The sequence below is a fragment of the Glycine soja genome, chromosome 8 (assembly GCF_004193775.1).
Source record: "Glycine soja cultivar W05 chromosome 8, ASM419377v2, whole genome shotgun sequence".
Lineage (NCBI taxonomy): Eukaryota > Viridiplantae > Streptophyta > Magnoliopsida > Fabales > Fabaceae > Glycine > Glycine soja.
The window spans coordinates 18333023-18358941 of record NC_041009.1 but is presented as its reverse complement, the minus strand read 5'-3'; the positions used below and the strand labels follow the sequence as shown (position 1 = coordinate 18358941).

The 25919-nt window shown below is 33.7% G+C and overlaps 5 protein-coding genes across 7 annotated transcripts; 3 read left to right on the top strand and 2 right to left on the bottom strand.

Annotated features, from left to right (window-relative positions):
- Nucleotides 1-2368: 2368 nt before the first annotated feature.
- Nucleotides 2369-9781, top strand: LOC114422549 (pyrophosphate-energized membrane proton pump 2-like). 2 transcript variants are annotated; one of them, XM_028388963.1, is made up of 15 exons: nucleotides 2369-2524; nucleotides 2753-3060; nucleotides 3157-3360; nucleotides 3446-3597; nucleotides 3704-3851; nucleotides 3939-4071; nucleotides 4603-4775; nucleotides 5462-5582; nucleotides 5685-5872; nucleotides 5986-6423; nucleotides 6508-6672; nucleotides 7397-7552; nucleotides 7637-7748; nucleotides 8283-8502; nucleotides 9454-9781. In XM_028388963.1, the coding sequence occupies exons 2-15, from the start codon at nucleotides 2965-2967 to the stop codon at nucleotides 9551-9553; spliced, it is 2406 nt and encodes an 801-aa protein (XP_028244764.1). In that variant the 5' UTR covers nucleotides 2369-2524; nucleotides 2753-2964; the 3' UTR covers nucleotides 9554-9781. The 2 variants fall into 2 exon arrangements, with proteins under 2 accessions (XP_028244764.1, XP_028244763.1); XM_028388962.1 differs by having other exon boundaries at nucleotides 2383-2524; nucleotides 2756-3060.
- Nucleotides 9782-10713: 932 nt separating this feature from the next.
- On the top strand, nucleotides 10714-17811 carry LOC114422548. Of its 2 annotated transcripts, none has more exons than XM_028388961.1 (15): nucleotides 10714-11219; nucleotides 11295-11349; nucleotides 11419-11509; nucleotides 11579-11684; nucleotides 11766-11836; nucleotides 12249-12318; nucleotides 13522-13584; nucleotides 13654-13725; nucleotides 13915-14016; nucleotides 14461-14535; nucleotides 15729-15833; nucleotides 16426-16542; nucleotides 16690-16746; nucleotides 16905-16988; nucleotides 17706-17811. In XM_028388961.1, exons 1-14 carry the CDS (start codon nucleotides 11079-11081, stop codon nucleotides 16959-16961), a joined length of 1182 nt encoding a protein of 393 aa, XP_028244762.1. In that variant the 5' UTR covers nucleotides 10714-11078; the 3' UTR covers nucleotides 16962-16988; nucleotides 17706-17811. The 2 variants fall into 2 exon arrangements, with proteins under 2 accessions (XP_028244762.1, XP_028244761.1); XM_028388960.1 differs by lacking the exon at nucleotides 17706-17811 and adding an exon at nucleotides 17258-17627.
- On the bottom strand, nucleotides 17019-21416 carry LOC114423978 (uncharacterized ATP-dependent helicase C29A10.10c-like). Its single transcript, XM_028390870.1, has 7 exons — nucleotides 21348-21416; nucleotides 20654-21172; nucleotides 19422-20537; nucleotides 18996-19320; nucleotides 18652-18916; nucleotides 18359-18575; nucleotides 17019-17925 (listed from the first exon to the last, which is right to left on the bottom strand). Exons 1-7 carry the CDS (start codon nucleotides 21414-21416, stop codon nucleotides 17737-17739), a joined length of 2700 nt encoding a protein of 899 aa, XP_028246671.1. The 3' UTR covers nucleotides 17019-17736.
- A 1277-nt stretch (nucleotides 21417-22693) lies between these two features.
- LOC114423977 (auxin-induced protein 6B-like) lies at nucleotides 22694-23110 on the top strand. The gene has a single exon (XM_028390869.1). The coding sequence runs from the start codon at nucleotides 22694-22696 to the stop codon at nucleotides 23108-23110; it is 417 nt and encodes a 138-aa protein (XP_028246670.1).
- Nucleotides 23111-23886: 776 nt separating this feature from the next.
- Nucleotides 23887-24434, bottom strand: LOC114424553 (indole-3-acetic acid-induced protein ARG7-like). The gene has a single exon (XM_028391408.1). It carries the CDS (start codon nucleotides 24381-24383, stop codon nucleotides 23919-23921), a length of 465 nt encoding a protein of 154 aa, XP_028247209.1. The 5' UTR covers nucleotides 24384-24434; the 3' UTR covers nucleotides 23887-23918.
- Between the last annotated feature and the right edge of the window lie 1485 nt (nucleotides 24435-25919).

The window sequence follows — 25919 nt, the reverse complement described above, 5'->3', positions numbered from 1 at the left end:
TTAGCATTTCCCATATATATGAATTATAATTATAATTATTAGGTTATAAGTTATAGAAACAAAATTAGCTTATTCATGTAAAAGCTTATAACAATTGTAAAAACAAATATCGTAAGAAGAGAGGTTGAATTGTGATTTTAGAAAAATTTTAATTTTTTTTAAGCAAAAACACAAAACTCGTCTAATAACACTTCGTGGAAAGCAAATAAAGGATTTTTCTAAAAACTTGTTAGAAGATGTAAACACGTTTTTAGAAAACACAAAATCTAAAAACAAATTCACACCCTTTGGTCATTATAAAACTTTAAAGAAAAGCAAGAAAGATCAAACACAAGAAATTTTACACTGATTTGTCTCTACCATTGAGACTACGTCTAGTTCTTGGTAAAAATATCAAGTTCCACTAACTTTACACAAGTTACAAGTATTGTTCGTTGCCATTTTTGGCTCTTGAACAATCAAGCTCTACACCAAGTTTGACAAAAACTCAGTATTATTTGTCCTACTAAGTCAGTGTTGGCTCTAAACAGATCAAATGATTTGTTAATAGAAGTTTGCTCACTGATTAAGCTATGATCATCTTACAGAAAAATATACATTTAACTCTTTAGTCTTTTCTCTTGATGCATGTGTTCAAGGAGTTTTGAGAGCTTTTAAAACTTTACAATAATAGGCAAGAAGTTTTTTTTACATAAATAAGGAAAGAATGAATGTGTGTTGTGTTGTTTCTTCTTCTTCAAAGCTTTTGGTATATATATCATTCATCTTTAAGTGTTAGTTGTCTCTTAACAATTGGATCCTTCACTTGATCTTCGTTTGATGAAAATGATTGTTGGGAGAATTTAACATTTGCATTAAATGCATGCCCCTTCTTCATGCAAAGAGTTATTTTTGTAGGTTATCATGTTAAATACTTTAATTCACATTTGTTAAAGTAGATTTGCACAACAAAACATGTCTTTTGATGATCAACACTTTCAGATCTTGGATTTCATTTATTTTTTATAAAATTCTGTCACATTCTAAGAGAATGTCTATGCAAATAAAATATTAAATATAATCTTCTTAAATGCTTCTCTTTAAATGCCTTATTTGGATCATGATTTATGTTTTCTATCATCTGATGTGATGTATCATACGCACAATAGCAAGATATGATCAAATGATGCATTAGATGTTGCTTTTACCATTTATATTTATTTGTATCTAATTAAAAAAATTTAACTTTTAACTTAACAAGGATATTATTATTTCATTTTGACAGGTATATATAGTTCACCTTCTCTAATTCCTTCTAATTACTTTGGCTGAAAATAAAAACGTTTCATTGTTATATATTTTATTTTGAAATGGAATATTCTTTTTAAAAAGTTACAAGATATGGGATAATCTGATTTATTTGTTTAAATTTAATTATATATCAAATTTGAACGAATTTAATTTCTAAAAATTAAATAAAAATAGTATCGTCTTTTAATTATTTTTAGGAACTTTTGTTTGTCACAAATAATAAATATCATTGTTAATCATTATCCCGAACATAATGATTAAATATTTTTTTATTAAAAATATAGTAACATTTAATTTTATTCCTATCCTTTGTCTTTTTTTATATAAAATTCAATAAACTAATATTAAATTTTATTATTGCTTTCTGTCTTTAAAAGATTTGATCAATTTAGTTCAAAATATTAAATTTATTTTAAATAATTTTTTGTTAACACAATATCCCTCTGTGAACTAAACTAACTAGTTTATACTTTTGTAATTATCATTCAAGAATTAATTTTAATAAAAAATAATTAATGTAAAAGATATTTTGAATTAAATCTTATAAAAGTACTGAATTATATTTTTAGTTTGGAGCTTATAATAATAAGGATAGAAAGTAGTAGTGTAATATATTTATATGTCTTAGTTTTTTATGTTTATTAGTAATAATTACTCTTACTTCTAAAAAAATAATTCTGAGTTAATACTAGCAATTAATAAAACCGTAACCATTGTTAGAAAGATATGTAGAACGTAATAATAGTTATTTTCATTTCATTTCTAATTATAAGATTGAATTATCTAATTTATTAATATTAAACAAATTAATTTAGTTTATAATTAATCCTAAATTTGTATACTATTCCAATTATACTTTTTATGATATGAGTGACCAATTAGAATGCAGTTAGGATGAGATGTCGTAAGATCATTGGATACCTCTGACAGGTTAACAGTGACATGAGAGAATTGGATGCAAGTTTAAGAGGAAAAAATAAAGAAGTGTAAATTAATTAATTAAAAATTAGAAGTGGAAGAAGGAAGGAAGGAAGGATGGTTGTGTGTTGTGTTGTGATAAGAAGAGGAAAATTAATTAATTACTAGAAAATAGAAAATAGAAAGTAGAAATTAGAAATCAGAAAACGTAGTCTGTTCTGTTTGTAATAAGGAAGAGGTTCCGCTTTCTGGCTGTGACTGTGGACTGAGAAAAACGACGACGAATTGCGATTCTTCGCCGGCACCGCTAACAACCGTAAGCATTAGATCTGCGATTTCATTTCAATTTACGTTCTCATTCAGATCCCAGCCGGATCTATTACATTACATACGATTCCGCTGATTCTCTAATTAAATCGAATGAATATGATTGGGGATCTACATCTTACGCTTCCATTTGTGCTTAATTTATCTATCTATTTTTATTCTTGGCTAGTATCTACGCTAACACTACTCTGTCTGTCTGTAATACTGAATTCCGGAGAAGAAAGAAGGAGTTGCATGCAATGCTGCAAAGAGAATGAATAGGTGAAGTGTCTTGCTTTGTAAAACATTGATTGATTTTGGATTGGGTGTTTGTAAAGGCAATTCAAAATTCAGCGACCGGGTTCAGGGGGTGACTTGCCCCAAGGAGGTGAGTACAACCCTTCTTCTTCTTTTCCTGTGGCACGGAGAGTGAATTCCTCCCATTCTATAATGATGGAGGATGACATGGAGACCGGTACTTTGGGGGCTTACCAGGACAAGCTAAGAACCTTCCCCAACATGCGCACTAAACCTTACACCCCACTGGTTCGTTTTTCGTTCCCAAACCCCACCTCATCCATAACTCACTTCTTCATTATATATATATATATCTCATGCTTGCCTTCTTCCATATTTCTGCAGATATTTCGTATTCTATTGGGTATCAATGTTCGTGTCCTCTTCATTCTTTTGCTCTTCGGCTTGGGAGCTATCTTTTACGTCGGAGCTTCTACTTCTCCAATCATCGTCTTTGTCATCTCTGTTTGTATTCTCAGCTTCCTTGTGGCCATATATCTTACAAAGTGGGTCCTCGCAAAAGATGAGGGCCCTCCTGAAATGGTTCAGGTAAATCTCTTTCCTGTAATCTCAACTCTTTTATCTCACATGAACCCTTGTTATCTCGTCCTGAGCTTATCATATTGCTTTCTAGATATCAGACGCTATACGAGACGGAGCTGAAGGATTTTTCAGGACCCAGTATGGGAGTATATCTAAGATGGCCATGTTGCTTGCACTTGTCATTCTTTGCATATATTTGTTTCGCAGTACAAATCCTCAACAGGAATCTTCTGGCCTGGGAAGGTGACTTCAAAAATTATATATATATATATATATATATATATATATGCTGTGAATCTTTTCTTCTACCTTTTACTTGTTCTGATCTGTCATTTACATCTTGTTTCAGGACAACTTCTGCATACATCACTGTAGCTTCTTTCCTTTTAGGTGCCCTTTGTTCGGGTGTTGCTGGATATGTAGGGATGTGGGTGTCAGTTCGTGCCAATGTCAGAGTCTCTAGTGCTGCAAGACGGTCTGCAAGAGAGGCATTGCAGGTTAAACCATCATTAATTCATCATCAGTTTCTGTGAAAACAATGAACAGTTCACTATTTGTGTATTAACTGGAAGGAATTTGTGCAGATAGCTACTCGTGCAGGTGGTTTATCTGCTATCATTGTTGTTGGTATGGCTGTAATTGGTATAGCAGTCCTTTATGCCACATTTTATGTTTGGTTGGAAGTGGACTCGCCTGGTTCAATGAAGGTTACTGATTGTATGTGTTGACTTCTCCCCCTAACTTATTATCATAAATTGATTTTTTTTTAATGTTTAAAATTTGAATATTGTTATTATTGAACCTGCATGGGTGGGTGCTCTTTATGTTTCATCATTATCTTTCGAAAATCTTTTCTGTTTGATAAATGTTTATAATTTGGTGAATTTTATTTGTCCATTTGTAAGCTGAAAAAAGAGAGCTAAGGTGGTAAACTTGGGTGAGGATTTGATTGTGGTCATAAGTGGTTCCTTAATGTACAAAAAATAGAAAATTATGTCCCTTTCTTTTTCCTCATCAAAAATTAAAAAAAAAATCCTGTTAGTCTATTTCCCTTTTGTATCATATTGAGCTGAAGAGGGAATAGTTAAATTGTCTGTGATAAGTTTTAGATGATATGTTCACAATTATTAACGTATATTGATTGTCTATTTGACCGTGACATGATTTTAATTTTTGTTCATTCTCTCACCTATTCTCTCTCTCTCTCAAATTGGTGATCGATTTTTGAGCATTCTTGTTTTCCTTCAGTGCCTCTTCTTCTAGTTGGATATGGATTTGGTGCCTCCTTTGTTGCACTATTTGCCCAGTTGGGTGGTGGAATATACACAAAGGCCGCTGATGTTGGAGCAGACCTTGTCGGAAAAGTAGAACAGGGAATACCTGAAGATGACCCTAGGAATCCTGCTGTTATTGCTGATCTGGTAATTGTTTGATTTTTTTTTACTTTTTTGGATGCGTCCACACATTAGAATTGATGATTATTTCATTTTCATCTGGGTTTCAGTAGATTACTACTTAATGTTCTTTGGGCTACTGGATAGTTTGTGGAAATGATTTCAAAATAAGTTTTTATCTTTATAATTACCTTGAAGAGTATTCTGCTCTCTGTTGTTCATGTTTAAATTACATCTATGTTTTTCACGGTGCTATTTAAAGGTGGAAACACAGCAACAAAATCCTACTGATGGTGTTCTCTGAATTTAAGTTCCTAAGACCTGAATATTTTCATTTGTTTTTTATTTGTCCGAGACTTATGACATTTTCTCTAAACTCTTATTATCATTTTTGGTTTTGCCAAAATATTCAATGAAATAGAGAACAAAGTGCAGTGAAGTGTCTATTTCAATTTCTTTTAAGAACTTCAATATTTAGCTTCAAGCTAAGACTGCAAGAGAATAATGAAAAATATTGTTATGAATTACATTATTAACTGATTGATAAAAAATGCAGTTTTTTTTTTGGAAAATTGATTGATACATGCAAAATTACACCAGCTTAATGTTTATAATTTCCTTGACTTGTGCTTTTGTTTCTTTGTTTATACTTTTTCTGCTCTTATACAGTTATACTTCCGTTGGTACCTTACTGGTTTTGATTTAATTTTAAGGTTGGTGACAATGTGGGAGATTGTGCTGCTCGAGGTGCCGATCTTTTTGAAAGTATTGCAGCTGAAATAATTAGTGCCATGATACTTGGTGGAACAATGGCACAACGCTGTAAAATTGCAGGCAAGTACTTGAGTTACACCATTTTGTCCCTTTCTTGCTTACTTTTGGTTATCAGACTTGTATTCATGCTCATCTAATATGATGTTTTCTCTTTTGTTTCAGATCCATCTGGCTTCATCTTGTTTCCTCTTGTTGTTCACTCATTCGATCTGATAGTTTCATCAGCTGGAATATTTTCTATCAGGGGTACACGTGAAACTGGAGTTATAGTTCCTGTGGAGGATCCAATGACAATTCTTCAGAAAGGATATTCTTTTACGATTGTTTTAGCTGTTCTGGCATTCGGTTTGGTAATATTTAATCTTCTTTTGTGATATTTTAATTTTGCTTTTCTATACTCTCTGGATTGGTCAACCATTCACCGTTCCAATTGCTGTAATTTTTAAATTGAATTACTTTGCAGTCTACCCGGTGGTTACTTTACACTGAGCAAGCACCTTCAGCATGGTTCAATTTTGCTTTGTGTGGGTTGATTGGTATTATCACTGCTTACATATTTGTCTGGATTGCCAAGTATTATACTGACTACAAGCATGAGCCTGTGCGCATATTAGCTCTTTCCAGTTCTACTGGCCATGGGACTAATATAATTGCAGGAGTCAGTTTGGGTCTGGAATCTACTGCTCTTCCTGTCCTTGTCATCAGTGTGTCAATTATCTCAGCTTTCTGGCTGGGCCACACCTGTGGACTAGTAGATGAAACAGGAAACCCAACTGGTGGCCTGTTTGGCACAGCTGTGGCAACAATGGGAATGCTTAGTACTGCTGCCTATATTCTTACCATGGATATGTTTGGCCCAATAGCTGATAATGCTGGAGGAATTGTAGAGATGAGTCAGCAGGTAGTTCTTGCTAGAATAATTTGGTCCATAGAGTTATTTCTGTGATTCCTCATGCTATGTGTACTGACTATTAACCTTTTTCAGCCTGAAAGTGTCCGAGAGATAACTGATGTCCTTGATGCCGTAGGAAACACAACCAAAGCTACCACCAAAGGGTTTGCTATTGGTTCTGCTGCTCTTGCATCTTTCCTTTTGTTTAGTGCTTATATGGATGAGGTTTCTTCATTTGCTCATGAACCTTTTAAACAGGTGCGCAGAACTAGCTACAGCCTAATTAGGCTTAAATTTGTTTAGGTCCCTATATAATACATGCTCGTTTGTTGATGTTCTGTTTTGTTGAATAGGAGGGGGGGCCTAGCTTAGAGGTGAAAATTGGATACCCTTCCACAACTCACATGGTTTAAGTATCCTAGGTCCATCATACTAAACATCAGAGAAATAGAGGGTGGCATAAACTGTAGGATTCAAGAGCGGTGGAATGGAGGAGTGTTATTTGTGATAAAAATTAAAAAAGGTATTGCTAAAGTGTAAGGGAAAATTTTACTGCATATATTGGCTGGTAAAAAGTCAACGAGAGAATAAACATAATGTATCATTGATGAAAGCATCGTGTTGGATAATTGGACATATACTGGGCAATACAAGATTATAAATAAATGCATTAGAGAGAAAGTTGGGATAACAGCTATTTTAGAAAAAATGGAGGTCTCGCCTTAGGTGGTTTGAGCATGTGTGGAAAAGACCTCTGGAATCCCTGGTTTAATGGAGTTTTAATGAATTGACTGAATTGGGAAGAAATAGCCTTTATAAAGACTGGTTTGAATAAAAGATTAAAAATGTAAGTACCAAAGCCAAAATGTATGCATTTTTTAGGGACTAAACATATTTAAGTCACCACTCTAACCAGTACTATTATTGTGTCTCATCAGATTTCACTGGTTCTTCTAAGTTGCAACTTATGATTGAATTGCAGGTTGATATTGCAATTCCCGAAGTTTTCGTTGGTGGGTTGCTAGGTTCCATGCTTATATTTGTTTTTAGTGCTTGGGCCTGTTCTGCTGTTGGCAGAACTGCACAAGAAGTTGTTAACGAAGTGAGAAGGCAGTTCATTGAGAGGCCTGGTATAATGGTGAGTTTGGGTTTGTAAAGTAATATTATGTATGACAGTATCGATTTTGATAACCGCTTTTTTTCCTGTTTATACTTTTGACAGGATTACAAGGAGAAACCAGATTATGGCCGCTGTGTTGCTATTGTAGCATCTGCTTCGTTAAGAGAGATGATAAAACCTGGTGCTTTGGCAATCATTTCACCTATTTTAGTGGGTGGGTTAACTTTTAATTACATGTTTGCACATATATTATCATTAATGAAACCTGGGGAGAACGGCAACAGTTAAGCAAATTTTTTATGTACTGTAACCATGTGACCAACATAATTTCTTGATTGGTTAGATCATATGCCAAGCAAATGAATGTTTCTAATCATTTGAGGAACAAATTTATGTATCTTGTTAACTTCCACTGGCAACAAAACCTTTTAAAATATATCATCTTGTATTCATAAGACACTAGTGGGGTATGTTTAGCACATATTTTGAAATCCTTTATATTTGAATATTTTGTTTTTTTAATTGTTCCATTAGTTTTTTGGTAATAAATAATTATTCCTTAAGCCCTACAAATCATCTCTCATTGTCTTTGCAAAAAATTCTTGGGCTCGTGCATGGGAATCAACTGTCTGTTTGTTCAATTTTTTTTGGTGATGATGTGATTGGTGGTTTGTTATTCTTATATCTATATGTTATGAAATATTTTTTATGCCATGCAGACTTTACCATATTCTTATATCACTTGCAGGTATTGTGTTCCGTATTTTGGGCTACTATACAGGGCAACCTTTACTTGGGGCTAAAGTTGTGGCTGCTTTGCTCATGTTTGCAACAGTGACTGGTATTCTTATGGCACTTTTTCTGAACACAGCTGGTGGTGCCTGGGATAATGCAAAGAAGTACATTGAGACTGGAGCTCTTGGAGGCAAGGGAAGTGAGGCTCACAAAGCAGCCATAACTGGAGATACGTAAGTTACTGCTTATGTTACTTTTGTTGCGCAATAATGCCATTAGCATATCAGCAGCCATTATTATAGGGAGGACATGTGGTTCTTTGTGTTCTTTGTGTCCCTTATTATAAAATTAGGTTTTGTTTCCTTATATCTGGAATGTGGTTTTTAGTTGCTTTGAAGTTTCATCACTACTTTTTCACTATTCAGCTATTGAGTATTGACTATGGTTGGTGTTTATTATAATATACTTATATACTCATAGCATTTTTCCGTTTTGTCTACCTGCAATGATTAGTGTGTTTATAATGTGTCTGATCTGATGCAATGCCATGACTGCCATTGTGGCTCTGACCTGTGCCTCAATATGTCGTCAATCCTCAGAACAGTTTCATAATCTTCATTATGCATCCCCTTTCGTTAACACTGCATCCTATCTTCTCCTTCACCCAATCATTATATTGCACAAGCTCAGGCTTATTGCACATGCTAATGTTCTCCTACTTGCAACCATGCCAAGCCATCTGTTGCTGCTAATCAACTGTCACTGTTCCGTCAAGCTCCTTAATGCCATTGCGTGCTTGCACTATCCTTACTTGGTACTATCTTTACTTTGTGTTTGGCTGGTTGGTACCTCATCCGGCCACTCGAAGTCGTCCTCCTCAACCTCCCGAACGTAACTCTATACCTCATTCCCATTGGATAAACAGTGTGGGAAATAGCATGAATGCTTTTTGCTAAAATTGTCAGAGCATGCAATTTGAGCTTTATGATTGGCTGATTGCTTATGTAAACTGGCACACTGTATAGTTTCATTTGTTTTGGATGTATCCTTTTAATAAGTCTTCACCTAGCCTAATTTGGTAATAGTGTTTTCCTTTTTCTTGAATTTTCCATGCTGGGTTAATGATTTCATCTACGTTGTGTTGGTTTACTTTACTCTTTTTACATTTTTGACTAATTTGGCAGAGTGGGAGACCCATTCAAAGACACAGCTGGGCCTTCAATCCATGTCCTTATAAAGATGCTTGCAACGATTACACTGGTAATGGCTCCAGTCTTCCTGTGAGTGAGAGTTGTGTTGATATCTCTATTGCGGCCGCCTCAGAAAAAGCATACTTGCGCCATTTTGATTTTGCTAATTTTGGAAGTATAGGGATAGGTTGTATGAATCTATGATGTAAATGGACGAGCTTGATTAATAGTCACAATGAATTTTATTGCCCTTGATCAGAATAAGAGATATTAGTTGACTGGAACATATGGAAAAAATAGAGATTAGAAAAATTCCCCCATATTTTTTGGTCTTTAAATTTCATGTCCTACGAGCTGGTTGGTACCTAAGACCAACCTCCAAATCCAGAGCGACTAAATTAAATTACAATGAGATGTCCCATTAATCCATTTTAGTTAGTATAGATTATAAATTAAAATGTGATTTACATATTTCAAGTTAATTTTTAAGTTAGTTTGGGCCCATTTTTATATTCTTAATAAATAATAAGTATGTAACTTTATAATTTTTATTTTAAAGACAATATTACAGTAAATTTTTGTTGTTTTTATAAAACTTAAATAATTGTTATAAATTGTTTTAAACATATCTTTGTAGTTAAAAATAAATTTCTTCGAAAAAGAGAGCCCTAAATTACTTAAAAAATTAGTAAGAGGCAGGTGTCATCTAATCTAATATTGTACCAGAGTTTGTGAAATAAACACAAATAATATTGACTTGTGTTTTTTAATTATCATAGTTAAAAAAAAGTACAAATTCATATAAATTTTATTAAATAAAAGTGATTATTTGAATAAGGGTACTAACCATATCTTTGTGTTATATTTCCTACTGACAAAAAAAAATTATTTGAATTTTATTTAATAACCAAAATTATGTTGAAAAGATTATGATGCCAACATTTCTCATAATCATAATTATTATTACTCTCTTTGATATTGGTTCTACTTTTTGTTTTGCATCTTTTACAAAAATATAAACAAATAACAATGATGAACACTTGATACACACACGTACACACATAAATTGATGGTTCATTTTACAATTCATTTTCGCCCATTTTTCTTGTCTATTTGCATTTTCCCCCCTGAAGTTGTTTTTTTCGCCCATTTACATAGTTTTCCCACTCATCTTCATGATTTCTCCCCAATCCATTTGCATAGTTTTTTCCATCTGTTTTTCTACTCATTTGTAGCTTCTTCATTTTTTGTCATTCATTTGCATATTTTTTTCCATGCTCATTCGAATAATTTTTTTTCCTACTAATTTGTCTGTTCATTTTCATTATTTCATATTATTTTGGCCTACTTTTCTGCTTATTTGCTCTAAATCATTATTATATGGGTAATTAATAGTAGTAATAATAATTTATAATTTTAAAAAATAGTGACAAAGTGAAAAATCATTTTATATCCTACTGTCTTTATGTATCTCCTCACTGTTTTGTTTCTTCTTCTTCTTCTAAAAATTATGGTAACTGAAATCTCGCAACCTTATCACTATTGTTATTGTTGCCGCGCTGGAAAATAATAAGAGAAGAGAAAAGCTAAATAACAAACTATTGTGATTCGTGAGTGATATGAGTATGATGTCTATTATGCATGCAATGTCGATCAGAAGCAGCGCTTTCTTTTGCTTTCAAATAAATTGCTCCGATTCAAAGCAAGGTCGTGGTTTTGGAGAAAACACTAACAGTAACAGTAACAGTAACAGGATTAAGGTTGCTCTTTCCGTTTCTTGTTATTCTTGTTCTGCTCGAAATTGATTTTCATTTCGATCCATTATTCTTTTCCAGACCAACAAATCTGACAAGGGATCAACAACTAAACAGTCTCGCCCTCTATCTTCTCGTAAGTGGAATTGCAAATCCATATTCATATGTCTAATAGATTCGATTTGATTTGATATGATATGAGCAGAGGCACCCCGTTTAAGTTCACAACTTGACGGCAAATCTAGGAACGACTTTTTGGATGTTGACTTTGAGGAACGGCTAAAAGCAGTTAGAAGGTACACCTTACTTACACTTAATTAAATTAAACCAATAAATCTTAATTTGTTCTTTATGACACTACTCAGGTCAGCACTTGAGCAGAAGAAGGCAGAGGAGGAAAAAGAATTTGGAGCAATTGACTATGATGCACCAATTCCTTCCGACAATAAGACAATTGGCCTTGGTACTAAGGTACAATTCTTACACATAAATGCCTGTTCTGTTTTATATAAAAAAAAACTGTATGCATGTATTGTAACCATCATGGTGCAGATTGGAGTAGGGGTAGCTGTTGCAGTCTTCGGTCTGGTTTTTGCTTTTGGTGATTTTCTTCCATCAGGAAGGTATGCTTGCACATTTAAGCCAGATAATATATCTCAAGTCCTGATACCATCACTTAATGTTATTGTTACTTTTCCTTTACATTGTATGGGTTGGTGTGCTAGTTTCCTGCAAAGGCACATCATTGTTAACATCTCAATCATTCATAAGTTTAGTTAGCTTGCTGTTACAGATAAACTTGGAAAAGCCTTTTACTAAACAGACTTATCAACTCCCATTCAATCCTCCATCAGACATATATAGTTCAAGATATTCAACATAATGAATTGTAAATTATCTTTTGCTCTGTGCTGCTTGTGATTATGAATGTTATTCATATCTTTTCTCATCATGTTCATTTAATTGCCCTTTAGTCTTGATTACAGTTTAAATTGGGATATCTTTCTGTATCCCAAAAAATGGGATATCTTGCAGTGTTAGTCCCACTGAAGACAGTGCTGTGGTCAATAGTAAGTTGTCTGAGGAGGATAAAGCTACTCTTCAGGTATGATTTTCACCCAATTATGGTTATCTTCTGGCAATCAGTAAGGTACTAATGTTCTTCCTAATTATTTTAGTCTTAAACTCTTGTTCTGTTCCCTTATGAAGCAAAAGTTCACTGAATTGTGATTGTTTCTTTTCATGGACTGGTGGAAAGGTGGGATGCTTGGTAGATAAGAATCTGGTCTTTTGTTGGTTGTGTTTTTTATTTTCAACATTATTCATCGATATTAGGATAACATCAGGCAAGATGAAAAGTAAATATAAATAGCTTGGATATGATAGAGCTGTATTTTTTGTATCAGAGAAACTTATGTAAAGCTTTCCACAAGCACAGACACACACTTATAAAATATAAAGAAGTAATGTGTAGAAAAGGATATTTTAGAACAATAGTCTACCAGGAATTTTAAGTATGCTTAATGCTTATAGTATAGATATGATAGAGCTGTATTTCAGGTCTTGTTCCCATTGAACTGCTTCTGCTATAAACACATGCACACATACCCACCCAGAGCAAAGAAATTATAAACTGTTTTTGAAGATTATGAACATTTCTGATTATGCAATCAAGTTAATTGTACTTATTGTGCTTTATTCTGTTTAAAAATTACTGTATAAGACAATATTTTTAGGATCCTAATTTTTCCTTAATTAGCTAGAGATAGGATGCCAAGAGTAACTAAGGTGTATGTATGAAAGGATGAAAAAGGGGAATGACATAGGAAACCATAGCTATTGAAAGGGGATGCAATATCAATTCCTATGTAACTAACTGCTGAGCTAGCAAGAAGGGTTGGGAGGTAGGTGGATTGGGAGTTTTGGGAGAAATTCACACTCTCAAGTGCCTAGACCACTTTGTTGTTTCATTTTCTTTAACATCCAGCACCTGTTATCACCTTGATATAGGTGTGGGATTTTCATTAATACAGTATACAAATTCTATTATTTCTGACACCTATCAGCTAGGGTTGTCATTAATTAGCTTCGTTTTGGTCTGGTTCTATCTGATTCTGAGATAAAATTTCAGTCCTCCTGGAGTATGTACTCCTTCCATTAGGGAATATTAACATTCATTATGTGTAAAATTTCCATCAAAGTTATCACCTTTCTCCTTTCCCATATTATGTAATCCTTTAAATTTCATCTCTATACATTCTGACAAAACCAGAGAATCATTTATAATATGCTTTCTGATATATGGCAGAGTAGGCTCAAGGAGTTTGAAGCAACATTAAGTAATTCCCCAAGAGATCAAATTGCTCTTGAAGTAAGTTTGGGTTTCTAGTGCTGTTCTTCTGATTTCTGTGTTTCTAGATACATTTTAAATGATTTTCAGGGAGCTGCAGTAACTTTGGCTGAACTAGGGGAATATGCAAGAGCTTCTTCTCTACTTGATGATTTGACAAAGGTAGTGTTTTGACCATGGATATCCCCTGGAATTTTCCAAGTTACTTGTGTTGGAAAGTAACTCCTACCCAGGGAAATCATAGCTATATATTTATTGGTCACAGAATCCTCTCTTTCAAAAGTACGTTGTGCAAATCAAGCTATTTGATCTTTGAATAACTGTTGAACATTTTTTTGGTGTTATTCCAAGGAAAAACCAAATGATGCTGATGTTTTTCGTTTGCTTGGAGAAGTTAAGTACGAACTCAAAGATTATGAAGGGAGTGTTGCCGCATATAAAAGCTCAGCAAGGGTCAGTATTTTCAACATTTTTCTTGGAGAATTGTAATAAACCACCATCAAAACTATGTGCTTGCAGCTTATGTCTTGTAGGAATCCCAAGAATCTAGTCCATTCATTAAATAGATGATTATCTTAGGACTTGAGATAGATTATGATCTAATTTATTTGCTTGCTTTTTTTCTGTTTTTGTAAAGTATTTTTTGGTCTTTTCCTCCCACAATATATGCTTATGTTATATATATATATTAATGAATGTAATATATCTATTGTGTCCACTTATATTAGTTACACCAGTAAATACATGTACAGTGTACATCCAAACCCACTTAAGTAGAATTTGATATTTAGGGTAGAAGAGGCTACACCTACTAATTCTTAGTGATCAAATATAGCAGGCTTAGTGATTCCATTTGGCATCCGCATTATCCATAAAAATTTTGTTGATATCTGACAGGTGTCCAAAGATATCCAATTTGAAGTTCTCCGTGGCCTTTCCAATTCATTACTTGCTGCCAAAAAGCAAGAGGAGGTTTGTTGTCATGATAATGGATTCTTAGATGAATGTTCTGCATGAATTAAATCTATTATTTTGCTTGATGGTGATTAATTAGTACTTTTTTTTCTACAAAGTACAAACAAGTACATTTTTTCATGCTGATGTTCAGGATGGTTACTCTGTCCATAGAGGATAACTAATTTTACACTTGAAACTTACTGGAGTACTGGATAAAAACATAGGTTGATTGCTTACTCGTTAATTTTTTGTTCCCGATTCTTTAGATCAATGATTTACATATAAACATTGATTTGTTTAATATGTAAGGAAAGTTAAGTCCTTAGGCCTTATTTGTCAATGACATTCATTATAGTTTGAAAAAACATACAAGAATTCCTTTTATGTGCTAGATGACCATTACACATTTTCTGTAACTGATATTTTTTTAAAGGCAGAAAGTTTTGCTTGTTTTTATGAAGAGAGGATAATTTTTTTCCCTAGGTGGAACATCCCTTCCCAAGGAAAATAACAGAGAGAAAAAATGTGTAATTAGTTGCTTATCTGACCTTAAGGCTTTAGTGTATAATGCTCCCATTTCATGATGTGACCTTTCTGGTTCAAAAGCTTATGGTTCCTTGGGTTTGTGTAAATGTTTTTTTATTCATTTTTTTTCCACTAATAATTACAAATATGCCACTATTTTCATTTTGTTTCTTTTCAAAGATTTGTACACAAAATGGTCAAAAGATTTTTTTAAAATAAAATATAATGTACTTTAAATGAATGGGTTGGATATCTCTATCCATAAAAAAATAGTTAATGGATGGGTTGAATGGTTTTTTTATTAAATGAGTCATGGATGGATTGAATTTTTTAAAACAATTTTAAGGGATCATAAATGGATTAATGGTTTATTTTTAATTCATCCATTATAATTAAATTCAAAATTTACCCAATCCATTAGTTTGACAAACCTACTTCATTTTGTTTCTTCTCTTTAAAGATTTGTTCATGAATGTTGTTTTTACCATTTTCTGTAATACCTTTGAAAACAGAAAACATAGCAATTTTTTAATTATTAAAGAAAACATAAAATGGAAACAAATAATAGTTCCTTAAACCAAACATTATTGTACAAAAATATGGGGGTTTTCATTTGGACACACTGTGGTTCTAGTGGATGTTGAATTAAGTAACATTTTATTTTTGCATTCTTTCTTTAACAGGCTGTTCAATTACTTTTGGCCTATCGTGAGCATCTGAGTTCAGAAAACTTGAGCAAAAATTCTGATAGCAACCCAACAGACTCACAAAAGCTGGATCCAGTCCAAGTAAATTCCTACCATTCTAGCATGAGATATATCAGAATTATTTCCTGTACTTAGTTTCCTTTATTTCTATAATTAGGACAGCAAATCAGCGTATTTTTTTGCCTGTAATTACTAGGTTAGAATTAATTAGTCTGCTGTATTCTCGCAATCTCCCTGTACAGAAGTGATCTGAGAAATAATATTCAGTTGTTTACTTATTACAAGTTGGTATTACGCATATCAGTGCTCCCCCACCCGGGTGACTGCTTCTGCAAACCCTAAGCCATCTTTATTGCTGTGACAATAGGCTGCCTTTATTGAAGCCCCTTGTTCCTGTTGACAGACTTGCCATCAATCACCATCTGCCATTGGCAAACACAGCACCTTCACCAATCTCATGAAGAATAGGACTAATAACCTAATGCCATTTAAAAGTAATGAAATGGAGTATCTGTGGCAATAAGGAAAAATTTAGTTAGCTTCATCTGAATCTTTTTCGGTTTTAGGATTTTTCTGAGATGTAGCATTCTCAATGTACATACATACCTCATACTTATTTTTCCTTGTTTTTTCCCTATATATTTAGCTTTTCTTATATTCCTGCAATTCTCAGGTTGAATTACTTCTAGGGAAAGCCTACTCAGATTGGGGCCATGTCAGTGATGCTGTAACTGTTTATGATCAGCTCATATCTACTCACCCTAATGATTTTCGTGGATACTTAGCTAAGGTCTCTAATTTCTCTTAATTACTAAATGCTCATTTTTTCACCCAGATTATCTGATATTAGATTCCTGTCATCAATTATGCTATTTTGGTCCAAAAGACATGTAGTGAAAGAAGCTATTCACTCAAATTATGCCATGTATTTTTACAGGGAATCATCCTAAAAGAAAACAAAAATATTGGTGATGCAGAAAGGATGTTCATACAAGTAAGTTTATGAATTGAACTTACATAATTGAGTAGGTGAAAAAAAAATGTTAAAATAATATTTTCATAAACCAAAATTTTCTTTTTCTGCATATATGCATGATTGATTTATCCTGTTTTTGTAAAAAAATTTAACATTGTTATAACCTTTTTGTACAGGCTAGGTTCTTTGCACCAGATAGAGCCAAAGCACTTGTGGACCGTTATTCAAGATGAACATTTGTATTGACATTAATTATGAAGGTATGCTCTATAATAAACCAATTAACTAGGTGACATAAAAAACTTATATACCCATATTGCAGATTCAAAAAAAAAAGTCCAATGATTTCTTTGTAATTCTGAGTTATGACCATCACAAAAATACACAAAATAGCATATAGAATATTTTACAGCTTAATGTTTAGCTATGTTATATGCAATAAGTCCGTCTTGTTGACCCTGTTGTCCCTTTCTTCTGTCCGTGTTGCCTGATTCTTCAAAAATTAACCGTAATTGCTGTCTCACCACAGTTTCTGGAACCACCGATGCAGTCGTTGCTTCCACAACAGTAGACAAGCAAATGATTCGGACAACAGCCCAACATTAACTATGGAATACTTGCTAGAGTCCTCGTCTGGCCACCACATTGGAATGACAACATTCCTATAAACAATTTGAAAGACAAGAATTAGACTCTATCTGGCATAGAATTGAACCAACGAGGTTAGGCTAAGTAGGTAGAATCCATATGAAAAACGGTATTTGGTTTGTTAGATTGTTGCCACAAAGCTCAGAACCCTTGTGGTGACCAGGCTATTGAATTAACTTTTCCTTACGCGACATATAATTGACTACTAGAACAAGTTACACCAAAATGAAATGGATTCTTACCCCTGAACACATTGGTATTTGCACTGGTCTATCGTAAGAGTTGTATAATTACTATACACTATGTCAAGACGTTTTGCTATATTGTAGATATGAGAATGCGGCAAGATATCCCAGACTATCATAACCTGAATGCAGTGTAAGTTCTCCTGAAGAATGTCCACAGTCCACACAAGACTAAGTGACTCATTAACTTGTGATTCTCACGCCCACCATTCGAGAGCTTTTGTAATATATAGAACACTTGTTCGAATGTCTCCCTTTTTCCAATTCTTCTCAAGGAGTCCCAAAATTCATCACTGAAACGAACCTACAATGAAAAGCACGGTAATTCAATCAACAACAAGGCCATTTTATTAATATCATCATCACAACAATACTGGTCTTGTTACCAAAACACATGTTAACATTCTCTCTATACGTCTAAAAAACGTACAAGGAATGAGATTGTGGAACTTTCTTTAACAGGGAATTTTCTTTAAGAATTTGGAATCCTAGATCTGTAATTTTCCTGGTGTTTTAAAGTCAGCGTCCAAATCGATTTAAATATTTTCTTTTTTATAAAGCTCCCTCTAATGAAAATCAGTAAATCACGTCTAGTTTTACTTTAACATGTACATCAATCATGCGTTTGATCAGGGAACAACATAAAAAGTCATCCGTGGCTAATGACATTATTAACTTATTTGGCATAGCATGAAGGGATGAATGAAAATATAAGGGAGATAGAAATCCAAGCACACCTTCCATCTTGCATCGTTGAACAATGAAGAAAGCACGTTGTCCAAATCATTTACTGCATTCAACTCAATCAGGGAATATAAAAGAGTCTTTGCCAAGCATTTGTCTTCTAGAGCGTTATAAAAACAGCCCCGGTTTTTGGCATCTATGACCAATTTCTTCAAAACAGATTCGCTGTTCAGTAACGTTGTTGCGTTCCCCAATATCCAAAGGCAATGCCTACAGTACAGAGACAAAGGTGAAGCAGTTTTGTTAATGTTAGACATAGGGATAATAAACTGGTTGATGGAGGTACCTAGCACGTGTCAATGCCACATTCACCCTCCGCTGGTCGGAAAGAAAACCAATAGAGCCCTTGTTATTGCATCTAACTGTTGATATGATTATCACATCTGCCTCACCCCCTTGGAACCCATCAACTGAACCAACCCTCACTTCAAAGCCACCACTATCTGAAACTCTACTAGAATGTCTCTTTACTTTTTCTTCAATGGCATAAACTTGGGCCTTGTATGGTGATATAATACCCACACTCACCTTTTTATTTGTCCTAACATATTCTTTAAAGGAGAAATGGTGGTATCCGAGTCAGTCTTGTGCTAAATTATTCACATTTATGCTAAACTAATCGAAACGTACCTTCATGAAGAATCTTGACTATTTCCGACACAACGGAAGCCTCAGTCATGTTTCTTTGACTATGATTGCCATCTAATTCCTCCTTCCCGAACGGCACATTTATGAAAGAATATGAACCATACATCATCTGAGGAATGAAACTTGTGCCGTAGCCTATCTGTTTCACGTTCAAAGCATCCAAAATTTGACTTCTATAGAACTCCGTATTAGGGAACAAACTGATAGATGGATGCATTCTGTGTTGCACATTAAGAAGGTGCTTCTTGTGCCCCAACTGCACCAATCTTTCGAACAGACTTCTCCCAAATTCAGCCTTTTCAGAAATCTATACAAGTAAAAGCTACTCCTGATTAAAAACGATGATAAAAAAAAAACATTTAAATGAAGTAACAACGAAGAAGTAATTAATTTCACAACACTTAAAACCTTGCTTTGAACCATTGCTGGAAGCTGCCTTTCATCTCCTATGAGAATTGAATGGCGTATGCCATAAAGCTGCAAGGGAATGGTTGCTTCACATTCTTTGAGCTGCGCCGCTTCATCAATAACCAATAACTCGATTGGAGTCATTCCCTTTTCGTGCAACTTGGCACTACTTGACACGATACAAAACACCAAGCATGCGTTAGACAAGCAGAAATCTCTCAATGATCCTCTAATACGAAACTTCTTAGGAAGCAACTTTAGTATATCAAGACATTCTTTTATGGTCAATCTCTCACTTTCATTGTGTTTTGAACCATATAACTCTTGTTTTATCCCCTCATGCTGTTTGCCGACAAGTGTTGAAATAGAGTGAAGGAGATCGCGGGCTCGAAACGTGTTTGTCGCATCTGTTAGTGAAATAAAAGAAGTTGGTAGATGCTTACAAAGATTCATAAAACTAAAGGTTAGCAGTTCTCGCAAACTATCAAGTCTCTTATTTATAAACTCCTCAAATGTCCAAGGTTCTGCAGTGTCCTGTTCATTTTTCTTGCTTTGAGAATGGTCATTCACAATCACATCTTCCTCTGTTTTATTCACGTACTCTAGAAACAGTCTTTGTGGGTTCTCAAGCAAAGATATGATTGAAGCTAAGCTATGCTTCCACACTCCCAAAAATTTTCTGAGTGCATTAACACGATAGTCAAGAAAGACATCATGAAGTTCAATATGGTCATCAATGTTCATTCGCTTTCCATTCCCGAATAACACAATATCTCCGAGGCCGTAACCACCATATTCATGAGACTCATTTTTCCTCACTTGAACTAAAACACGCTTTGCAACCTCGAGCACAGCAACATTAGTCGGAGCACATGTCAGAGTTCTGCACTTCAATTTCAAAAGACAGAATAGCATCAAACCAACGGTTTTGGTCTTTCCAGTGCCTGGCGGTCCCCATATTAGCTTCACAGAGTTTTGATGACGCCATTCTTCCCTTAGGCTAATGCAACTTAGAACTGCATCTCTTTGTGAGTCATTCAAATCAGAGTTGCATATTTTGCCTCTTATTTCAGAGTTTAAACCATTGTCAAGCCACTCAGCACAGGTACCACATTCCTGCCAATTATATACATACGGATGAAAACATTGTAACTGAGCAAGCAAAGTAGTAAATAAAATCAAACAGTGACCAAAAACACTTGTTTTGCTTTTCTCTTTAAAATATTTCTTACAGAAGAACGGAGTTGAAGAACTTCATCTATCATATTCAGGTTCCTTGCTTCCAGCTCACTGTTGAGTGATCTCCAGATTCTTATATTTGTGGTCAGGTTTGTAAGATAAACCGCGAATAGAATATCTTTGTTTTGGTCATGCACACCTTGAGCCGCTATAAGTTTAGATGATAAGACGGTGACAGAGTTATTAGAAGCACGGTGAACGAAGGCAAAAACACAAGGACTGTTCAAATCATCGGTGCATTTTGGTCGTAGATTAGTTACAGCGATGAGGTCTCCAACTGCAGGCACATATGCACGCCCTCCTTGCTTTTTCAAAACAGTAATTTGGTAGAAAAGATCACTGGGAAACTGATGATTCTTAGTTTTTCTGACACTGGCTATTTGACGTATCGGTGCCTTTGACACTGTCCTTACGCATGATAGCAAATCTGCATGCGTTTCCTCAACAAGTGGTAAAATGAATGATCTCAAATAAATAGACGTCGACGAAAATGTCTCAGGGATTTTCTTCACCTGTTAATTAGTAAACACATTCAAAGGCTTATAACGAGATACATTAATCCTACTTACTAAATGAACAAGGATTGAATATAACTTAGAAACTTTGATCGAACCTGATTTTGATAGAGATTTTGATTAAGAATATCGGAGAAGGACCAAGAGAAGACCTGGTCTAGTAATCCTCTACCTGGAACCTCTTCCTTTTTGTCATTTGTTCTCTCACCATCTGCATCTTCCTTGGCTGCAGAAGAGCCATGGTCGCTCACTTAGTAGTGAAGCAGAAAGCTCTTCACTTGCATGGCTTTGTAATTCTTTGCCAAACGTTTAAGGAATTAAACGAAACAGCTATGCCATTAATTGCATCTCGAAATGCCAAACGGTAGTACATAGTAGCCATGCAAAGATCTTACTGACTGTTGGAGTACTACCAAGATGGTGGTTGATTTTTCCAAAGATTTTTATTTTATCCATAAGAAATTAAGAATTAAAAACATTATCAAAAAATGTATAATCCTTACAAATTCTGCTGAATCGGTTGAGCTATTCTATGAACCAAGACCTTTTAATTTATTTAATTTTCCATTATTAGATAAATTGATCCTATGAACCCTAAAAACTAAAATAAGTAAATAAACTGATTTAGATTTATTCAGTTAATTGATTCTTTTTTACTTTAAATTTAATTCATATCAATTATAATTAGGTGGTAATCCACCTCACTTAGTGATATAAGATTTTAATCATTTTACTGTTGTTGTCAAGTTTTGAATTTCTTTTAGTAATTAATTTTGCTTTGTTTAAGAACAATTTTATAAAAACAAAGATTGAATAAACCCATCGAATTCAAATTAATTATAAAAGAACAAATCGAATTTAATATTATATTCAAATTCATTCAAACCAAATTACATTGGCTATTTTTTTTTCCACAATTCAAATTTGAATTGGATTGTAATTTTAGAAAATTAGTTCATTTACTTATTCTACTTTTAAACAAAGATAGTAAATAACACTTTTTAGTTTTTTTCTTTAACAATAGTAAATCTAAATTTATAAAATTTGAAATATTAGTTATCTTAATATGGATCCTTTTTTTAATTTTATTTACTCCAACGTTAAGACGTGCATTGCATGAGAAAATTACAAATCCCAAAATAAAAAGTTATATAGTTATCTCGATGGCGAAACGAAAGCATTGACATGGAGGTAAATGGGGATGCAGAGAAGGCGGTGTGAAAGTATATATATATAGGCTGATAGGGAATGGTTGAGCTTTACGCAAAAGCATTACCAATAATTAAATTAAGGTGGGTGCGTAGATGCATTGAAGAAGCATTCAAATCTGTGTCTTGTCTCTAAAAACAAAACAAAAATAGATTAATTAATTCCTTTTGGGAGTAGATAAGGAGGAAAAGGTTCTTGAGCAAAGAAACCAGTCCTCCTCTCCATGGCATATTGATATGTATATATGTTGGTAGTTATGTATGCATGTATATATTGGGTGAGCAATAGCTAGCTAGCATTATATTAAAAATGAAACTGGCTACCCCTAAAATAATTAGAAAGATCCCAAGCCCTCTGAAGTTGGTATCCAGAAGCTCAAGTTCAGCAGCAAAGAAGCCACTATTGGTGTCAGGATCAGGACAACCGTCGTCGTCGTCGGATGGAAGTAGCAAGCAACAGGTGGTTCCCAAAGGGTCCCTGGCTGTTTACGTGGGTCCCGACCTTCGAAGGTTTGTCATTCCAGTAAGCTTCTTGGCCATGCCAGACTTCAAGGTTTTGATGGAGTCGGTGGCAGAGGAATATGGTTGCGATCACGATGGCGCTATTCAAATCCCCTGCGATGAAGACTATTTTCAGCAAATCTTGATGTCTTGTTCCCAAAGACAACGGATCATATCCCCTAAGAAACTAATTCCTAACATCCCACTCATATGTACTACTCATTAATTTATTCATGTATATGTTCATTTCATTCCAATCTCTATCTTTAATCACAAGAAGAGAAGAGGGCAGCGCCAATGTTGGATCATGAGCCTAATTTGCTCATATATAATTTCAGAATCATATAAGGAATCATCATGTGAGGAAAACAAGTGTGACCTGAAGTCTCACGTTGAGTAAAATAAAAAAAAAAATAACATAAACCAAAAGACCCATAAACTTAAATCGATATTAGGTTAAAATATGATGTCTTCCCTTAAGTGATTATTCATGCTCATGAATGTAAATCTCCGATGACAAGTGCCAATCATTGTATGTAACTACGATTGATCCACCTTCTAATATTAGCCACTGGATCAACATCAGAGAATATATATGTTTTGCACATTTCATAATTATGGCAAGAGGAATTAAATTTGCATATTAACATCGATCACGCATCTATATATATAACATAGCTACCTAGCTCGACTATTTCATGGGGCCCTTATTAATACTTGTAACATTAAAAAAATAAAAATGGAACCGGGCCGGTAGATACTTTGGGAAGACATCAAATGCGGATACTTATGTTCCTATATATGTTATCAAAAATCTCTTCTAAAAAAATGTTATCAAAATAATTAATAGGGAAATATAACTTGTAAATTCAAAATATCAATCGATGCCTACAATTAAAATTAATTAACACTTGCACTAATGCAATATTCATATATTGATATAAGCATGTTGATCAGAAGAAAAAGAAAATTTGAAAAGCAAGTGTTCTGTTAAGATTGATGAGAGAATCAAGAATTATATATATAATATATATCTATGTACACGGTTGAGCATGATGAGGGGAAGTGACTTCACAATCTGACGCATTGAAGCCAAACTCATCCAAGGGTTGTTTGTTGTCTTCCACGGCATTCAATATTTTCTCGAAGACTGATACTTGGCATGGGATTTTGAGGACACCCTCTTGCTGGAAACCAAATTCCTCTTCTGCTTCTTGGAGCAACATCTCAAATGCTTGGTGTCTCAAGTAATCCGTGGGAATAATGAATCTCTTGAGCTCTTTCCCTACACAAACAGCAAGGAACCCTTTTGGAACGATGTCTTGATTGGTGTTGGTGGAAGAAACATCTGTGAATGAAAGGGTTCGCTTCAAAAACTTGATGCCTTTACTGCTGGAGCTGTTGTTGTTGTTGGAAGCAGTTGCAACTTTCTTCCATTTCTTGAGGATTTGTTGAAGCCTAACAACTTCTCTGATCTTGTTACACTTCTTTGAATCCATCAGCTGCTTAGCCTTGTATGTTGAGATTGATGATGCATGCGCCGGATGGAGTTAGTTAGTACTGTGTATCTCAAGAGGATGGTCGGTAACTCATTTATAATTAAGCTGAAATGCATAGCTTGCCAAGTGCTCTATATTTTATTCCTACAATATATTTATTTCTGTACAGATAATCATTGAAAGTTGCAGGTGTAAGAATCAGATCCATATTTGTTACTTACCGTTAAAATATATTTCTCACTATTAATTTACAGATCGACTTCAAATGCACCTCCTTAATTATGTCTCTTCTTTTCCTTTAATCAATGGCTCAAGTTGCTTTTTGATTGTGAAGCTTTGTACAAAAATATTTTATGCAAGAACCAATTTATTTTGGTATCATGTTTAAACTTCACACATGTGACATGTACCTCTAAGGTCATAAAAAATAAATTATTTATTTCAAGAGAAAGAAAACAATTTAATTTAAGCAAAAAAAATTGTGTATTATGGAGTAGTTCGTTTGCATCAGTTTTTCAAAATAATCAAAAGTTGAAAAAAAACCTAAAACATGATTAAAAATAAAACTATTTTAAATAGCTTCTTATTATAAACTCAATTACTTCTCTTAAAAGATGAGTATTTTTTATGATTGTAAACAAACATAAATTAGCTTCTATTAGTGTACGAATTGTAATTATAAATCTCTAAATTATATAGACACAATCACACATATATGTACTAGGCTACTCTCGCTACTATAGTGTACGAATTGTAATTAGGTCGGTAATGAATGACGGATACTATTAAATTGTCAAAAATGTTATTTTAATATATATATATATATATATATATATATATATATATATATAAAGATGTATTAACTTCTAGATTTATTTCAAGTATATAAATAGTTATCTAGCGAAGTCTACTGGGAGTCTAGCTTAATTAATTAAAAATTTAACGCTTTTGATTCTATGTTTTTATAATCATGATTCTAGAAGAAGAAAAAATCCTGAATTTTACACTTTAAGGTTTTGTTCGTGGAGTTTTGGAGGCAACTAGAATGGAGATCCTAAATTGAGAGTTATCATGATTAAATTATCAATGAATAACGTGATAATATATCCATCAATTATAAAAAAAAAAAAAAAATTCTCAGATCATCAATAACTAATTATTAATTTGTGCACAGAATTTTTAATACTTTAATTTCACTTACTTTTATCTGGCGTAGAAAAGATGAAGCAAACAGCTGCCTTTGCTGTGCCTGTTAAAATAAAAGTTTAGTAATTCAGCTTTCTCGTAGTCAGGTTATTACTCATTTATTTGTCAGTTATCTGTATGTAGATGATTAATTATTTATTGCCAACTTGAACATATTATTGCTGCTTTGCTTTGTTGGATGCTTAGAAGATCGTGGAAGATGTACTCTGATTTGCATGTGACTTACTTGAACCACCAGCAGGTTGAAATGAGAAAATGATATCATATATATATATATATATATATATATATATATATATATGGAACTGCTAGTATACTTACACTAGTTAC

Bases quoted from the DNA above. Each gene is read 5' to 3' on its own strand.
- LOC114423977 (XM_028390869.1), top strand. From the start codon at position 22,694: ATGAAACTGGCTACCCCTAAAATAATTAGAAAGATCCCAAGCCCTCTG.
- LOC114422549 (XM_028388963.1), top strand. From the start codon at position 2,965: ATGATGGAGGATGACATGGAGACCGGTACTTTGGGGGCTTACCAGGAC. The intron at 3,852-3,938 runs GTTAAACCATCA...GAATTTGTGCAG, and splicing joins CTGCAAGAGAGGCATTGCAG to ATAGCTACTCGTGCAGGTGG. The intron at 4,776-5,461 runs GTAATTGTTTGA...TTTAATTTTAAG, and splicing joins CTGCTGTTATTGCTGATCTG to GTTGGTGACAATGTGGGAGA.
- LOC114422548 (XM_028388961.1), top strand. From the start codon at position 11,079: ATGAGTATGATGTCTATTATGCATGCAATGTCGATCAGAAGCAGCGCT. The intron at 11,350-11,418 runs GTAAGTGGAATT...TGATATGAGCAG, and splicing joins GTCTCGCCCTCTATCTTCTC to AGGCACCCCGTTTAAGTTCA. The intron at 11,510-11,578 runs GTACACCTTACT...GACACTACTCAG, and splicing joins CGGCTAAAAGCAGTTAGAAG to GTCAGCACTTGAGCAGAAGA.
- LOC114423978 (XM_028390870.1), bottom strand. From the start codon at position 21,416: ATGGCTCTTCTGCAGCCAAGGAAGATGCAGATGGTGAGAGAACAAATG. The intron at 18,917-18,995 runs GTACGTTTCGAT...TCTCCTTTAAAG, and splicing joins AGTCAAGATTCTTCATGAAG to AATATGTTAGGACAAATAAA. The intron at 17,926-18,358 runs GTGTGCTTGGAT...TTTTCATTGTAG, and splicing joins TCAACGATGCAAGATGGAAG to GTTCGTTTCAGTGATGAATT.
- LOC114424553 (XM_028391408.1), bottom strand. From the start codon at position 24,383: ATGGATTCAAAGAAGTGTAACAAGATCAGAGAAGTTGTTAGGCTTCAA.